Here is a 12473-nt window from a genome sequence, read left to right on the forward strand (position 1 = left end):
TCTTTCTCCCACGAGGCGGTTTTACCGCTGTGAACAGGCCCCTAGGAAGATAAGTGCACAGAAAAATGACAATGTCTATAATAAAAAGCTTTCACCAATGTTTTTGGGCTAACAGCATTGAATCATAATAGACTTAATTAGGTTTTTGCCTATTTATACAACCGCTGGCAAAAATGATGGAATCACCAATTTAGGAGGATGTTTACCTTTTTACTTCATTGCAAATAAGCAAAAACACGCAGATATGACACAAAACAATGTTTAAAAGCTGAACATTCTGGCTTTGTGAAACGTACCTCAAACAAATGAAATTAAATAATTTAAATTAAAGGCATTTTTTTTTCAGATCAAGTAAAGCAAAAAATTATGGAAGCTCTCAATGTTGAGGAAAAAAACATGGAATCATAAAAAAAATAAAAAATAACTGTTAGTAATTTGTTGCTTTTTCTCTGGCTTTTATGTCAGCCTTAATTCTACACAATAGACAATATTCTATATCAAGCTGGTTACAACTTTCTCGAAGATTCGGTTGACAGATCGGCTTTGCAGGACGGAGCCTTGTCATGGACACATTTTTTTTTAATTTCTTTCACAATTTTCAATCACATTGAGATGTGGACTGTTTGCTGGCCTTGTCATTGAGTTGATAGGCCTTCCCTGAAAAAAAAGCTTTAACACTCTTTGCTCTGTAGAAAGATGCATTATTAGGGCAAGGCCCCAGGTGGCGGAATTGCTCTGGAATTCCGCTGCGGACACTCCGCAGCGGACCCGTTTCTCCATTGCCTTCCACTGCTTTTTAGTAGTGTTCGTTTAGACGATGCAGAAAATTCCGCTGCGGAGCATAGGATACGGTGCGGAATTTGGTGTCCGCAGAATACAATGGTTGTTGCGGACGTGTGGCGGACTGGTTGCGGACTCATTGCGGAAGTTCTCCATTGACTTCAATGGAGATTCTAAATTCCGCAATGAAGTCCGCAGATGTCATGTACATGTTATGTGTGCTGCGGAGCGTATTGTTTTTTTAACATGACATTTCTTCATTCTGGCTGGACCTATGTATTTCTAGGTCTACAGCCAGACTGAGGAAGTCAATGGGGCTCCCATAATTACGGGTGACTACGTGTGTGCACCGGTAATTATGGGAGCGTTGCTAGGCGACGTCAGTAAATAGTCACTGTCCAGGGTGCTGAAAGAGTTAAGCGATCGGCAGTAACTGTTTCAGCACCCTGGACAGTGACTACCGATCACAATATACATCAACCTGTAAAAAAAATAGAAGTTCATACTTACCAAGAACTCCCTGCTTCTTTCTCCAGTCCGGCTTCCCAGGATGACGTTTCAGTCTAAGTGATGGCTGCAGCCAATCACAGGCTGCAGCGGTCACATGGATTGCCGCGTCATCCAGGGAGGTCGGGCTGGATGCCGAAAGAGGGACGCGTCACCAAGACAACGGCCGGTAAGTATGAAATTCTTTTACTTTCACTAGGGAAAGTGCTGTCCCTTCTCTCTATCCTGCACTGATAGACAGAAGGGAAGTACTTTCACCTCAATACGCAATGGCCAGTCCGCATCAATTTACTGCACATTTTGGGCAGATCCACAACAGAATCTGCAACGCAGATTATGTGCGGCATTGATACGGACAGTTGCGGAGGAAATACGCCACGTGGGGCCATGCCCTTATCCTGAAAAATGACTTTATCATCACCAAACCTATTTTCTATCGATGGAATGAGAAAAGTGTCCGAAATTTCTATGTACAGCCGTGTCCTAAATTTCTATGTACAGCCGTGCATAGTTGAGGTATTGATTGCCATCTCCCCTGGGCCTTGGACCAGACATGCCACCCCATATCATAACTGAGAGGGGTAATGTGGTCTACTTGTATGTTTTCCCTTTATAACCTTTCCATTTTAATTATACTTGCACCAAATTCTACACACAGATTTCCATTTTGGCTTTCCATCTTGACTGAGTTGTATAATCCTTTCCACTGTTCCAATTGACAACTCTCTTGTCGGGGTCATGTTTGCTTTAGATTAACCAAGTCCAACAGCTTGTTCAGGTCTGTAAGCCCTACCTATTAACTGACAATTTCAGACTTGTGTCAGTATTTATTTTGAACTGCAAATTACAAGGTGATTCCATTTTTTTCCCCAACATTGAGTGATTACATTCCTCTTTCCTCTATTTAATCTGAAAGCAAAATATTTAATTAATTAAAATAATTTGATTAAATAATTATCTATATATTTATAATAGAAATTCTGTAAATGATATTTGTATAATCATCACATACAGATGTTGGAACCTGACAGTTATACAGAGATGAGCGGTGCTACATCGACACTACTTATCTCTTCCTGCAGAAGCAGTCTTTCACAGAGCACTTTGACAGGAAGTTTCTTCTCTTTAAAAAGAGGTTCTTCAGCAGCTGTATTAACCAGTTCCTGTTGCTGCAAAACAACATAATTCAGACCTCAGAGGCTGCAGACCTTCTTTTTGAAAAGGATAAGTATTTTATATGAATCAATGGTAAACAGAATGCTCCCCTTGTTCTTCAAAGAGGTTCTGCAGCAGTTAAGGTGTGTTTTATAAGAAATATTGTAACCCCTGCAATGAATTGCTAAGAATATTAGAAGTCACTTCAGCGTTTGGTGACCTGTGGCCTCATGTTTTTATACATCCATGGAACTCCTTAGTGACTTCTAATATTATAATGTACAGTAGGGACTCGGGAGTACAATATTCCTTATATAACCAACCATCAGCAGCAGAATAGTTTCTCCTTTTACAGCATTCTTCTTTCTAAGAAAATACTTTTTCTACTGCATGCTTAATAGACAACTATTAGGGAAAAAATATCTTAAGAAGTTGTCTAAGTAAATGACAGTACCGACAGTCACTTTAAATGGCAATTATTTAGTTGGTAACTGTGGAGACAAGATTCTTAGTACTAATCCATAGCAAAGATGCAGCCGAGCATGAAAGAACAGTAACTAACTGTAGAATTCATCCTCAGCCTTATCTAAGGTTATATTTACGCGGGTGAAATTCACGAATTCAAAAGTATATATTATTTTATCCTCAAAAATTACCCATTAGCAATGCAATATAGAGGCCCTATGAGTAGAATTCCTCATTTGGAAAGAAATCCTAAAAAATGTAATTCCATAATTGAAATAGTCAAATCTCATGTTTTACATCACAAATGTAAATATACATGATTTTACCCACATACATTTTCTTAACACACAATCTGGAATTATTTGTCCCTTTTGACATAGATGGGATCGAGGATTGTCAGATTAGCAACTGACATACGGCCTAATTTTGATTTTGCTGTAAAAGATGGACTTATTTATCCTACCAAATCTGTCTTACCTTTCATTAACATGTACTCTGGGGTCGGTAAAGTCACCTTCATTCTTCCCATTTACTGTCCATCCAATATCAGTAAATGAATTATTTACATAGGAGAAATAAACTTCACATGGAATCTGTAATTCTCCTCCTAAATAAAACATAAATAATTACAATGGACTGTATTTCATTCACCTGTTTGAAACCGTGAGTTAAATTTCCTCTCCAACGCCAAAATGTAGTATTACATGACAGCCATTCATGTGATACATAAATGGCCCTTCATGTAATACATGGACAGCTCAAGTCCGCTAGAACAGGAGCCGCTCTTACAGAGCAGCTCTCCGTTATAGCTCATAGAGGCGGTCTTGTGTAAGGGACACCCTCTATGACGTTCATATGCCCTAGTAAGCCAGATGAACAGGAGTTATCTTTAACCCTTTTAATATAAAGATGAAACAAAAAAATTTAAATGTATTTGAATGGAGCTGGGTTGCAGGAAATTAGCTGAAGGGATCCAGTCTTTTAGTTCACGTGATCGGTAGTGGTCTCAGAGGTCGAAACCCACCTATCATAATAATAATATTGCGAGATGTCATAACATTATTAGATGGGAAAGTCCTTTAATACCTTACAGTTTTATTTTACAGGATTAAAAAAAAAAAAAAAAAAAACAAACATGGCTATTTTTTTCCAAACAACAGTGCCACACCTATCCACAGGTTGTGCGTGGTATTGAAGCTCAGTCTCATTCATTTCAATGGAGCTGAACTGCCATACTAGACAAGGAATCATGTTTTTCTAATTCTGTTCAACCACTTAAACGTTGCCAATCCGAATGAGATCTGCCAATAATAAAATATTTATGAGTGTCAACCAACAGTCCCACGACAGCAGATGTCGGAGGAAACGAGAATGGGGCATATTGGATCCTTTGTGCTGCCGGAAGATAATATGCTGTCACAAGTGCCTGGTGACCTTCACTATCTCTCACTACTGAGAAAAACATTGCTCGACGGCCCGGACAAGTAGGCACGTTTATGGGAAGATCAGTAATATAGCTTTCGGCTAAGCAGTCAGCTTTAGTGTGAATAACCACAAGTCAGAGTAACAATTTTTTTTATAACATTATACTGGACTTTTTTTTAACAGTATAGACAAAACAAAAAAATAAGTATAAAATAAGCATAACTGGTTAACATTATATGCAAAAGTGAAATGTTAGCTTCAATGATCCGGTGGTGGGTCACGCTATCATACTCCATTCCTGGACAGGAAGGCCCAGAGCTTGTTGCACTCGACCCCTTCCCCTGTAGATCATAAGGGTGGCATGTACCTATGGCTATTTTAATTTGTTTGTTAACATTGCTTTGATGCTGGAGAGAAGGAGCCGTGTGCATATTCACATAGCCCATGGAAAAGAGAGATGAGTTCTTCATGTGGGCCCCATTGCTAATGCATGGGTAGCTTCTCTAGTATGTAGACCCTTAGTAAGCTTTTGATGTAGTCTCAAGAGTTAATCGAAGATACAGCTTAAACCAATGTGATCCTCGTCTTTACATGTTAATAAGAACAAGACCGCTCTAGAATTACCAGTCAGAAGATAATGCAAAACATATTTGGATTCGGAATCAAACATAAATAAGAAATCACTACAAATTATTTAGAATTGCTATTCCTTGAGATAAATTACTGCAATATATTTTCCATTATGGTATTTGCCACTAACTCTCAATAGATAATAGGAAGAATACAAAATATAATTTTTTTTATTTTTCCCATTTACTGGCATGTCCAAGCCTTTACCTGCTGTTATCAGCTTCATTTACGTCTAGGCTTTTACAGTTACATTAACAATTCCAGTACAACTGCTTTTTATTATGTCACGATTCATAAACATTCTATTCACATTATAAATTATCTTGTCAGCATTATATTATGTACATTCCTAAATTATTTATTCATTTTACAGCCCCAATCTATATCATGCACTGATTTTGACTGAAAGGTTGATGCAATTTTTAATATGTGCAGGTCTCTACTATAAAAAAAAAAGCAAAAGGCACGGCGCCACATAGTGCAGGTCAATGCGATAACGGGAGAGCTATAACCCTGATCAGTTATGCTCACCTGGTAAATAGGTAATACAGGCAGAAAATAATCGAACCACTTCGTGCTGCTGCCAGGATCCAAAGCCGGAAAACCAAACCGGTTACCGCTAGTAGTACATGGGGTGAGAGAAGACAAAAGGGAGGATCCTATAGGGCGCTGCTACGTGGTTGTTTGGAAGGTAATCACAGATAATAGAAGCGAAGATGTATAAATAAATTTATAAATGTATAAGATGTTAGTCACAGCATATAAATAAACCCCCATGTATGCATATATTTTATGGCCTGAGGAAGACGCTGGTACAGTGTCGAAACGCGTAGCCTGCATGACTTAATAAATTTATTTATACATCTTCGCTTCTATTATCTGTGATTACCTTCCAAACAACCACGTAGCAGCGCCCTATAGGATCCTCCCTTTTGTCTTCTCTCACCCCATCTACTATAAAAAAGTATTTGCCAGCTTATAGATGTCTGATATTATTCTCTATTTGTCACACTGAATGGTTTCAGATGGCTAAAGAAAATGTAATACTGTATGAGTCAAAGAGAAGTACATAATATTTTGTAAACCCATACAAGAAACATATTTGAAAGAGTAACTGCCCCCTTAAACTTTATAATTGGTTCCACCATCTTAAAGGGGTTTTCCACCGATCACATTTATCACTTATCCACAGAATAGGTAACAAATGTATGATCGCTGAGGGCCCCAATGCGCGACCATGGGTAACTGCCGCTCCATTCTAAAATCCTCCTCTCTGTGATCATGCAATGAGGAGGAACGGCTGTCGTTCCAGTAATCGGTGGGGGTCCCAGTGGTCATACATTTATCACCTATCCTGTGGATAAGTGATAAATGTGCTTACTGGGAAAACCCCTCTAAGTAGGGCACTTCTAAAATGAGCAAATACTTTCCTCGGCACTATATCTGTATGCCATATAAAAAGTCAACTCAAAGTCATAGATGCCAAAAATGGCAGTAAAAATGCTGCACAAATTTATAAAGAAAAACAGTGCAGCACATTACATAAACAGTAGTGAACACACAACTACTCACCCACTAGAAACTCGAAGGTCTGTTTATCATTCGGAGATATCATTGCAGGTTCTTTTGCATACAAAAGAGAAGCTAAAAATACATATAAAACATAAAGCCATAAAAATCTAGAGAAAATAAATTAAAGACCTTTAGAATATAAAGCTTGTTCAATAATAGTTTGCCTGTATTATGTACGGAATAAGTATGCTATTTTAGCAACTGGATGAATATTCAACTATCCTCGAACTAATCCATTATACTTCTTTATGAACAATACATTATATACCGTATACATGGCCGTATTTTCCACTAGGCACAGATGCCTAGGGCATCAGAATTTAAGGGGTGGCATAATAAGTGAAATGTTGTTTTATTTTCTTGTTTTGTTTTTTAAATAGCTGCTGCTGACAGGCCGATGACGTCAGACTACACCCGGAAGAGACGAACCTCTTCTGCTCCGCAATGCCTGAGGTCTGTCTCTTCCGGGTGTAGTCTGACATCATCGGCGCATGCGCAGTAGTTCCGATTAGAATCGTGAACGTAAAGGGTGTACTGCGCATGCGCCGATTAAGAAGCAGAGCAGTGCACAAGCACCAGCGAAACGCGCGTCGGGTCTGGCAGCGGTCTCCCCTCCCGGTCCTGATCTCCTGCTCATTTTCCACTACGTAGGTGTAGGTATACTGCTCATTAGTTTGCCTATGACTGCACTTTGCATGTATATTTTTTTAGGTATCTATCTGTGCAAATGTACTATGCTTAGCACCTGCCTAATAATATTGATTTATGCTTTTTGTGGGATCTTTTGACCATTTTAACATCTGGGGGACCAGGCTGCTTTCATGTTCGGATTCCATCTCTTTATGAGGGTTCATTCTTTTTACTGTGTATAGTTGTAATGTGTTTTTTCTGTGTATTTTTGACTGAAATAAAGATTGTTTGTAATTTTGCAAATACTTGGTCGTGACTTTTCTTCTCTTTCTGGTTTAAAATGCTAATTTGCATATACTGAATAAAACTCTTTTCTCTGCAAAAGAGGCACTCATGTGAAAAAGGTGATTAACGTTAGATTCAGGTTAACCTACTCTATATTCTGTTGCTAGTTTAATAGGTACGAATGTAGCCATCTTTATGTTGACTCTGATAACTTGCTGCAGCATGATATCACACAACAAAAGCCATTGAAAAGTCAAGATAAAGGATCTTGCCACTGTGTATTTAATGAGTTAAAAGTTAAGATGACGACGGCTACATCTGTACATTTCTGGTGTCAGACTCCCTTTAAATACACAGTGTCAAGAAACTTTAACTTGACTTTTTCAATGACTTTTTAATGACTTTGTTGTGCTACATCTGTATGTATACAGTACATGAAGAAGGATATGTGTACATCTGTATGTGAGCGTGCGAATATGTGCGTCTGCCTAAAGTCACTTATGGCAGTATTATTTAAACATTAGTGGTATTATTTGGGCTCTGTTTGGAGTTATTATTTCACCACTGTTTGACAGTATTATTGGAGAATATGTGCCACTAAATATTTGGGCACTATATAACTTATTATTCAGGTATTCTATGGTATTTTTTGAGTACGGTATATTGGCATTACATAGGAACTCTGTGGTGTTATTTTAGTGCTGTTTAGAGCTTTTGTTTAAATGCTTTTTGGCAGAATATTTAGTAAATTTTTAAAAATGTAAGCAATTGGAAGACCATGCACCTTTACCTAAAACAAACACAATTTTTTTTATTGGAATTTTTTTCATTGGAAGTACGTCTAAAATTAAATGACTAAACTAAACGTTGTCAGTCTCAGCATGAAATGTTAATGCGACCTTGACTGTATATAGTTACATAGTACGGTTGAAAAAAGAGACATGTCCATGAAGTTCAACCAAGGGATGATATATAACAAAGAATATGATATAAATGGATAACAGTACATAAACAAAATGGTATGGTATGTTTTTAGTAAGATGAAGGTCAACTTTGTAAAGGAGGTGACATTTTTGGTGGAAAAATATAGCCCGTGGGCACCATGATTACGAGGAAGAGAGTAATTCTCCATCAGTCTGAAGGTGATGGTGACGGGTCTAACTTTAAAACCTCCATAATGCCCCATCTGCTTTTTTTTTTATAGTAAAGATAATGGTCTTGGTAGTTGGGATGTACAGCAAATTATTTGGTTAAAGAGGCTCTGTCACCAGATTATCAAATCCCTATCTCCTATTGCATGTGATCGGCGCTGCAATGTAGAGAACAGTAACGTGTTTTTTTTTTTTTTTTAAACGATCATTTTTGGCTAAGTTATGAGCAATTTTATATTTATGCAAATGAGCCTTTCTAATGGACAACTGGGCGTGTTTTCTCTTATTTCCAACTGGGCGTATATTGTGTTTTTAGCAACTGGGCGTGTTTACTTCTTTCACTGCACAATCACACTGTGCTGTGGATCATGCTGGGCTGGAACAATGAGAAGTGTATGACGCTGATTAGTCAGTGATTGGTCAGCCTCATACACTCCTCTGTACAACACCCAGTTGGTAAAAAGTAAAAACACGCCCAGTTGTCCATTGAGAAACTCATTAGCATAAATCTAAACTAGCTCATAACTTGCTCAAAAATTATCATTTTTCAAAATAAAAACCACTGCAGTTATCTACATTACAGCGCCAATCAGATTATGTAGGAGATAGGGCACTTATAATCTGGTGTCAGAGCCTCTTTAGGCATAGTCAAAGGAAATGTTTAGATAAGGGATATTTGCATGGGTTTGGAACCATTCAATTTTCTGTCCTCGCACTGCTGTGTAAGTGTATCATATGTGATGCAACTTTAGCCTGTCTCTTCTGCCTCCTACTAGTGACAGATTTCTGTCAGCTCTTACAAGCAGGAGACAGGGGAGAGCAGTGTAAAGCTTTATCTCATAGAAATACACTTTGCACCCAGCACACACATATAGTATAAACAGTATATCAGGAGGGTGGAGCTGGGTTACATAGGGGTGTCAGAGCTGCCAGAAGGGATTTGATAGGGGATGATGTAATCCTGCAGTTCACAGGAAGTCAGCCACACAGGAGAGACTGACTTCCTATCTACACATGAGAACATGGTCTATTTGGATGGTCAGACTGAGATCACATGACACAGCTGCCCATAATGAAAGGATTCTAAATGTATGGATGCAGCTGGCCTGGGAAGAAACAAATGAAACTGCTAGAATATTGCTGGTAAGTTAGAATTATATATAGAATATATTTTTTTCACTGGACTAATTGTTTCAATTGTACCTGAAGCTAAAAATTAAAAAAAAAATGGTTTTGCTACTTAATTCTTATGTGCAGTAACTGTGAAGAAGCTACTTGCTGTCAGACATATGTAGCTAGTTTTGTTCTCTGATTAGTAGGTTGGGGATAACCTGAGCAAAATTTTCTGTATTACACCCCTGGTGTCACTGAAAGGCTGTAACGGTGGAAAGATGACAGTAACAGGCAGTGATCTGACTGTCTCCCTGCTCTCAAGTCCAGCTCCAACCCTCTCCCCTACACAGACAGAGAACAAGGAAGTAAAACTTTTCATCCTGCGCCTTGACTTTAAAGAGGCTCTGTCACCAGATTTTGCAACCCCTATCTGCTATTGCAGCAGATCGGCGCTGCAATGTAGATTACAGTAACGTTTTTATTTTTAAAAAAACAAGCATTTTTGGCCAAGTTATGACCATTTTCGTATTTATGCAAATGAGGCTTGCAAAAGTACAACTGGGCGTGTTGAAAAGTAAAAGTACAACTGGGCGTGTATTATGTGCGTACATCGGGACGTGTTTACTACTTTTACTAGCTGGGCGTTCTGATGAGAAGTATCATCCACTTCTCTTCAGAACGCCCAGCTTCTGGCAGTGCAGATCTGTGACGTCACTCACAGGTCCTGCATCGTGTCGGCACCAGAGGCTACAGTTGATTCTGCAGCAGCATCAGCGTTTGCAGGTAAGTAGCTACATTGACTTACCTGCAAACGCCAATGCTGCTGCAGAATCATCTGTAGCCTCTGGTGCCGATGTGTCCTCGCTCGTCTGACACGATGCAGGACCTGTGAGTGACGACACAGCGTGATCTCTGGAGAACACGGCTGTGTCTGCACTGCCAGAAGCTGGGCGTTCTGAAGAGAAGTGGATGATACTTCTATACACAACGCCCAGCTAGTAAAAGTAGTAAACACGCCCCGATGTACGCACATAATACACGCCCAGTTGTACTTTTACTTTTCAACACGCCCAGTTGTACTTTTGCAAGCCTCATTTGCATAAATACGAAAATGGTCATAACTTGGCCAAAAATGCTCGTTTTTTTAAAAATAAAAACGTTACTGTAATCTACATTGCAGCGCCGATCTGCTGCAATAGCAGATAGGGGCTGCAAAATCTGGTGACAGAGCCTCTTTAAACCCTTAACAAAATGCCATGGCAGCTGTTAAGGGGAAGTAGGGAGCGGGTTCACGGGCTGAGCTCTCTCCACTTAGCGGGTGATGGCTGTGTAATATAGCCGACACCTCACTGCAACGGGCAGAATCAAAGATCACTTTGATTCCGCCCGTTTAACCCCTTAAATGCCGCTGTCAATTGCGGCAATGGCTTCAAAGAAGACTGTCAGTATAGCCATATATTGTAGTACGTTAGTATTTCAGTATATCATGCAAGCGATACAATGAATGCTGGTTCAAGTCCCCTAGAGGAACTAATAAAAAACGGTAAAAAAATAGTTGAATAAAGTTTTTTTAATGTTCCAAAAAAAGTATTAAAAGTAAAAAAAAAACAAAAAAACTTTTCCCATTTTTTCCCTAAAGCAATGTTAAAAGAAATAAAAGTTAACAAAACTGGTATCGCCACATCCATAACAAGTCCGAATTATTACAGTATAGTGTTATTTAGATTGAACGCCGTAAAAAAAATAAAAATGTAACACACACAAATTGCTGTTTTTTTGGTCACCTTAGCACTAAAATGGTACCAACAATAACTTCAGCTCGGCCTGCAAAAATATAAGCTCACACAATGCTCAATCACTGGAAAAAAAAAAAAGTTATGGCTCTCAGAATATGGAGACACAAGACAACAAGCAAATATTTTTTTTTTAATACAAGTGGTAAAACATAAAAATTTGGTACCATCGCAATTGCGTCAACCCGCAGAATAAGGTGAACATGTAATTTTTACCGCCTGATGGACATTGTAAAAACAAAACCCCACCACAAAAATGGCTTAGGCCTCATGCACACGACCGTAGTGTTTTTCTGGTCCGCAAATTCCAGGACCGTGTTCCGTGAAATGTCCTCCGCAGTTCATCCGTATGTAATCCGCAGTTCATCCGTATGTAATCCGCAAAATGCGGATAAAAAAAAAAGCCTAGGTAAAACAGGATGACGACAGAACTCATTCCCGGTCGTCGCCTAGCAACACTTCCGCAAATCCGCAAACTGCGGTTGACACACGGAGGTGTACCCGCATTTTCCACGGGCCAATTGACTTCTATGGGCATGTCCGCATCAAATTTGCGGGCCGTAATAAGACATGTCCTGAGTTTGTGCGGCACGGATTTGCGAACATACGGGGACCCGTGAAAACACGGATAGTGTGTATGGGCCCATAGAAATGAATGGGTCCGCAATTCTCCCATGGATTTTCGGGGGAATTGCGGATGCAAAAACACGTTCGTGTGCATGGGGCCTTAATCGCTGTTTTTTGGCCATTTCACCCCACAAATATTATTTTTTTCGGTTCCCCAGTACATTATGCGGTACAATCAATGGTGGCATGAAAAACTACAACTTGTTCCGCAAAAACCAAGCCCTCATATGGCTATGTCGACGAGAAAATAAAAAAAGTTATGGCTTTTGGAAGGCAGGAAGGAAGAAAAACGAAAATGAAAAAAACAAAAGATTGTCCTTTATCCTGAAAGGGTTAAAGG

At 39.1% G+C, this 12473-nt stretch overlaps 1 protein-coding gene across 8 annotated transcripts in view; it reads right to left on the reverse strand.

Moving 5' to 3' along the window:
- The window catches only part of IL1RAP (interleukin 1 receptor accessory protein), a 191342-nt gene that overhangs the window by 18994 nt on the left and 159875 nt on the right, over window positions 1-12473 (reverse strand). For 7 of the 8 annotated variants that reach the window (XM_075861787.1, XM_075861780.1, XM_075861788.1 and 4 more), the window contains 2 exons: window positions 6535-6606; window positions 3385-3514 (listed from right to left, as the gene is read on the reverse strand). In XM_075861787.1, coding sequence (XP_075717902.1) covers window positions 3385-3514; window positions 6535-6606 — 202 coding nt within the window. The remainder of the gene's footprint in view (window positions 1-3384; window positions 3515-6534; window positions 6607-12473) is intronic. The other variant, XM_075861784.1, reaches the window with a different exon arrangement.

This window comes from Rhinoderma darwinii, chromosome 4 (genome assembly GCF_050947455.1).
Source record: "Rhinoderma darwinii isolate aRhiDar2 chromosome 4, aRhiDar2.hap1, whole genome shotgun sequence".
NCBI classification, from domain to species: Eukaryota; Metazoa; Chordata; class Amphibia; order Anura; family Rhinodermatidae; genus Rhinoderma; species Rhinoderma darwinii.